Consider the following 6,000-nt stretch of genomic DNA (forward strand, 5'->3'; position numbering starts at 1 on the left):
CAACGAGACAGGGGGGGACGAGAGAGAACGGTGGAACACGGCTAATGCGGCATCGCGCGTCGATACAAGTAGCGGCCACGAAAATTGGGTTATCTTCGTTCGTTCGTTCGTTTTCGCGTTCGGGTCGAGAGGCGCACGTGGATATCGGTACCACGGCAAACTCCTCCGCAATGGTACGATTAAAGCCATAGGATTATGAAACGCGAATGCGAGAGCTTCGGCCGCTTCAAGAGTATATGCATGCATGAACGTTCGTACATAGATAGGAAGAAAAGCGGGTAAAGTCGTGAAGAGGGGAGAGAGAGAGCGAGAGCGAGAGAGAGAGAGAGAGAGAGAGAGAGAGAGAGGAAAAGTGAGAAAAAGGGAGAAACACAGAGAAAGGAAGAAAGAGAAGGAGAGAGAGTAAGCTGTGTAGGAGGTTGGGGGTCGCGTAACGAAGGAGTTAAAGCCGCAGTTACATCTTCTCTGACGTTATTTCACGTCGCGTCATGGAAAATGTAGCCGCGGTGAGCCAATTAAAATACACGCTCGGATTACGAGACGCGAGGTCACGAGGATTTCGAGCATTAGGCAAATGCGCCACGCAAAGGACGCATTGACATCCGTGACCCCGCGTAAAAACCGGGCGATCCGTCCTGTCGAGGTGGCACGGCGCTCTGAGGAACGTCGAGTCAGCTCCGTGTTCCCACCTTTGTTCCAAAAATTATTCGAGAGTCTTCTCGCGGCTTTTTTACTATCTCGGCGCTATAATCCTGTATCTTTACGACGAGATTACACGGCCAATCGTCGGTCGACGCGTCGTTGAAACCTCGTTAAATATCTCATGGACACACTGGCACACTCCGGGCCGAAGATTGTCCAGTCTTCGTCGGACTTTCATGTTTATAGAGACGTTGAAACAAGACGAGTCGGAATGTAAAACGCATCGTAATTGCGGTCCGCGCGATTAAATATTAAATTCTCTTGCGACCGAGATTTAACTACCAATGGTCGCTCTGTCGGCGACATTGATTAAGCAATTATTACTTTTTGGATTATCCGAACTGTCTTTCTATTCTGATTATGAAAACTCGAAGAAGAATGTCTAGCTTTCGCGCGATACTCTTTCAGTCCGAATCGGCGAGCCCTCTGCTCTCGCCTCTGTCATCGTTCCATCGAATTAACACTTCGTCGAGAATCGCAGGATTTTGATCGCGCCCAACTCGCGCGCGATCCCTGCCTGCTTCGAATATCGTACACGGGCGTTCGAGCTTTTGCTTCGAACCAAGTTTCGCGCCGGGAATTATGAACCTCCGCGGTCTGCCTTGGCCTCGCAAGATTGGCAATTCCAGGAATTTATTGTCGTTCGTTGCGTTTGCCGGCGATCCGTTACTAATGGCCGCGCGACTCGGAGGCGGCCGGTACCATTTCCAGGCACTCGTGAATGAAAAATTCCGCGGCCCCTGCGTCGGAGCAACTGCAAAGTTCAGTACCAAGCAACAAGTTAAAGAACGGTCGCGACACGAAACTGCTTCGTTGCTTTCGAGAATGAAAAGTGTAAATTCCACTCTAGCCACACGTAATTACAAAATCTTTGTAACCCCCGCCGCGACGATGACAACAACACGCAGAACATATCGATCCGTTTCCCATCCGCAACACGCAATCCTAAATTCTATCAAAATGACGGACGCTAGAGACCCCTACGACTCTATAAGGCTCGTTCTCCCCTAATGCACTGTCTAATGACGGTTTTATTATTTTCCGTAGCCTATAGGTCGAATTATAGTCACCGAGTTTTTACCAAATTGTGAACACCTATTTCCTTGCATTGACATAATAAAATAAAATCTAGCTATTCTTTTTCATTTAGCATAGTTTTGTTGAAGTTCGTGTTAAATTTCTGCTTAGTAAATTATTAAAATTATTGAATTAGTAATTTGTCAATCATTTCTTTATCATATTATTTTTTTGATATATATTTAGATTGCAGCTTTTAGTATTCCTGAAGAGCTATGGTTCTAAATAGTGTGTGTCTATTGATAAGATAAATTTTACAAGTACATGCAATTTGTATATTTCCTATTTAACCTAAAAGTAACAGTGAGAAGTAAAAGTGAGATGCACGATTTTAGATACGCTATGTGCATATCGTTGCACACAAAGCACTTGGCTAGTCTCCATTCTCAAACGTATAATAAATGTCACTCGCTGTTATCTATTATTAATCAATTAGCAAAAGAACTTTCGAGCTCGATTCAATCAAATAATTCCTACCTACCGGCGTAATGGAATGAAATACACGTTCGATTAAAAATTCGCGCTCGTAATAAAAATGAAATATGGATCGTTCGTAGATTTCTGTGTTCAACAAACCGCTGATTAAATTCCGGCCGACGCTTTTAACAAGCACCCTACCATTTTTGTCATTTACATAAATACATTAAGCGCTATCGGATGGAGCATTTACAATAAATCACTCCGCGAACAGCGCAATCAAGCCCTCAAATATTTTAATTCCCCTCGACCAGGGAAAGGCGACGGCTTTCGTGAACATCTGGACGACGGATCTTCACCAGTGTGCTCATCCGGTACGCAGAACGCGTCGTTCGGGGAATCGTTCCTCGTTTTATTTCGACAAATCCTTCTCCTTGTTAATTATGTGCCGCGCATTAACATGACCATTAATCACAGTGCAACGATCTAAAGCACGTCTTTGTCGTCGGCCGTATCTAACGGCCCCGTAAAACGTTCTCATATCGACCGCTTCAATTTCTTCTCGGCCTAATGCCGCTAAATTCCCTCGCACGCCATTTAATTTCCACCTGTCTTCCGCACGGTATTTCGATTCGCCCAATATGCATGGCTGGACAAAATTTGTCATAAAATCATTCTGATTTTGATCGCGAATTATTGTGAGGTAATTAACCGTTTCGGAAGGATGTGTGATGCAAGATAGCGTCAAATTTGTGAACCACAGTAAATTGTGCTCCATTTAGTAACACACGCAAGAAATAAGGTGAAAATGTTGAATACAATATTTTCATTCGAAGCTTTGCTTTAGAGAAAAATGAGCGAGAGTCCGCCAGGTAACACGCGCGCTACTGCCTACAAGTAGAATCGGTTGGTCATGATCAGACGCGTCAGTCGCTATTTTTTTAATAGCGCGTATCTTTGCGTAATTTTCGAATTAACTTATCCAATATCTAACTATAAACTGTAATATCTAACTATCTATATTTTCGACTTATTTTTTAATGGAAAAAGATTCTCCCTCCCGATTGTACTATTAATTATACGAAACCTTTTATGTATATTTCGTGTCAAGTAGTGTTATTAAGAGGTATGTACTTTTAATGTACAGCAACAACATTTTATCTTTAACGTCTAAATTGTGAATTCTATTAATATATCCCAACTCTGCGTAAACTTGTAAAATGCCGTTGGTAACTCTAGATATTTTTCCTTACCGTCTTATATCGGAATATTCATTGCCTATAGATTGTGCCATATTTTCACTATCGAGAGGTGCCGTCAATTTTTATGAAGCATGATCAAGGCTTATCTATAGCGTAGCTCTCCGTATAAAATAATTGGTAATAATATTCAACTATACAATAACTTTCCGATAAGGTATATGCATTTAATTTGGCACACGGGGAAAACAGATGTCTCCATGCCTTCTTTGTTCCAAACGTTCTTTTGATTCGCTATTTTTAAGTCTTCATACGTACTGTTTAATTAGCAGATACGATACATCGTCGAAATACGATCGTATTTCGCGTTCAATTTGATTGCACATAAATTAATCAACCGCGGAAAGGAAGCCAAGTGGTCGATGTTGGATTTCGTTCAGCCAAATTAGCGCTTGAAAGTCTCAAAATTATCGAGAAACCCCATTCGAGTTGGAGCAAGCACGTAGTCGGCCGAAGTCGCGTAATCGCGACAACCGTGGACTATCGATCCCATCGTGAATATTTTAAGATATGTGTCGCAGACACGCGTGCAGCAACGCCGCGGTACGCGCCAGAAATCAGAGCTCGACGAGAAATTCGCCTGCGTTTCTCGAGTGGTATTCGGGGTCTCGCGGGGCGACGATCGCTTTTTCCTTTTGCATAATGGTTTTTTTCCCAGTGCCGAGGTGAGCCACCCTTGCGTGGCAGAGAAAAACCACGTCAGCGATCGCACGTGTGAGTAAACACGCGAGCCGGTGGCGCGTTGCTCCGAATTTGACTCTACACGAACCGCACACAGCCTCGCATCGAAATCCGTGCACGCGACGAACCGTTGGAAATTATTCCCTTCTGATTAGAGATTAACCGTATTACTCCGAAACTGGCCTTAACGATCGACATTGTTCCCTGTGCTGTTTTGTGACAGCGGGAAGATCGAAGGTCCCGGTGATCCTTGAAACGGAAAGTTCGCCTACCTGATTGTCTCCCGTTGCGTCGATCGTCCCCTAAGGAGCTCCATGAAATCCCTGGTGTAAGAGCGCCGGGTCGCCGGCGCATCCAAGTCGGAGAAATCCATGGCAATCGCGGCGAAGAATCCAGGTATCGTCACTATCAATCAACGTAACGCACTATGTGAACATTGCTCAGGGAGCCACGGACTAACCAGACACCAGATTACTATCCCGCGAGAGAGAGAGAGAGAGAGACACGGACAGGTCGCAACGTCCAGCGGAATCGAAATCCCTGAGGTCGCTGGTCGAACTTCCACCCACCGAAGGATCTATGGATTGCACACCAACGGGAACTGTCACACGTGCGTGTTATTGCTGGTAGGGTAGCACGTCACACTTCTACGGATCACAAACTACGGCAGACACTGTTCGCGGCTCACCGTGCGCTACTTCTCCGCGAGGTAATCCATTCGGTAGTGGTAAAAACACTGGTCAGCTGGTTATAGCACTGTAATATCACTGCGGCGACATTGTCCAACGAGAGGACCACTATCTCATCAACCGTGGACGACGCACGAGGCACGCAGCTGTCAGGAGGAAGCGATCGCGAGGGTGTCGAGCAGCCCCGCTGATCTTCGTCCGTCAGCATGCAGCATCACGACATACGCGGATTGGTACACGGCTACACACTCGCGTGGCTCTTCGACGATATGTTCGAAGCAGCGGGAGAATAATCGCACTATCTGTCGTCGTCGACGAGCGATGTCGAATCAAACGTCGGTCATTGGGTCACACACAGTCGCAGATAGCGGAATTCAAGCACAGTGCACTCAGAACTAGTTCCTCCTCCGCGTTGTCGGTCCCTTTGGAGGCTCGTTTATTTTCTCGACGTGTGGACGTCGTCGTTTTCGGCAGTCGTGCGCTCGTTCAACATGGATCAGCCGACATCCGACTCGCGCGAGAGTTGATACGAAACTACTGGCGAGTTCTCGGTGGAGCGTACTTGCATCCCCACCACCGGCAGCGCAGCTCGCCCCCACCCGCGACTTCTCGTAGGGCACACGCGCCCCTTCCCCCTCCTTCTAATAGGCACGCACCGAGCTACCTGGAGCGTGACACACGCTCACATTTCTGGTGGGGGCTACGGTCGCGTGGCGGGTTGCCTTCGCGGTGGGAGAAGAGAGGGCAAGGGGTACGATCCAAACGAAAGGGAAGCGAGACAGTAGGGACTCGACGCGGTACGGTCGGTCGGAGAGAGAAAGAGAGAGAGCGCGGGAGCGAAAGAGAAAGAGGGAGAGAGAGAGAGAGCGAAGGAGAGACACAGAGCCGCGTCAGGCACGGCGCGTCCGCGCAGGCGCCTTGCTCTCCTGCGGGAATGTATCCTCGTGAAATGTTGGCTAAGTACGGAGCCACGGACATCCGTACGTACGGGATAACGAAGGCCGTAGGTGCAGAGACCTCTGCGCTTTATGCGCCCCCAACGATGAACGCGACTCTACTACGCGGGTACACGCGATTCATTTGAAGGTTACGCCGAGGGCAACGGTCCGTCTTTACCTCCTTTTCCGCTACCCTTTCTCCGGGCCAGTTTTCGAATGACCCGCCCCCCATTGGGA

General features: G+C 47.4%; 1 protein-coding gene across 2 annotated transcripts in view; it reads right to left on the reverse strand.

Moving 5' to 3' along the window:
• The window catches only part of LOC144475868 (irregular chiasm C-roughest protein), a 226,682-nt gene extending 221,335 nt beyond the window's left edge, over positions 1-5,347 (reverse strand). For both annotated transcript variants that reach the window (XM_078192215.1, XM_078192214.1), the window contains exon 1: positions 4,409-5,347. In XM_078192215.1, the coding sequence (XP_078048341.1) occupies positions 4,409-4,509 (101 nt within the window). In that variant the 5' untranslated portion in view covers positions 4,510-5,347. The remainder of the gene's footprint in view (positions 1-4,408) is intronic.
• Between the last annotated feature and the right edge of the window lie 653 nt (positions 5,348-6,000).

This window comes from Augochlora pura, chromosome 10 (assembly GCF_028453695.1).
Source record: "Augochlora pura isolate Apur16 chromosome 10, APUR_v2.2.1, whole genome shotgun sequence".
In the NCBI taxonomy this organism is placed as follows: Eukaryota; Metazoa; Arthropoda; class Insecta; order Hymenoptera; family Halictidae; genus Augochlora; species Augochlora pura.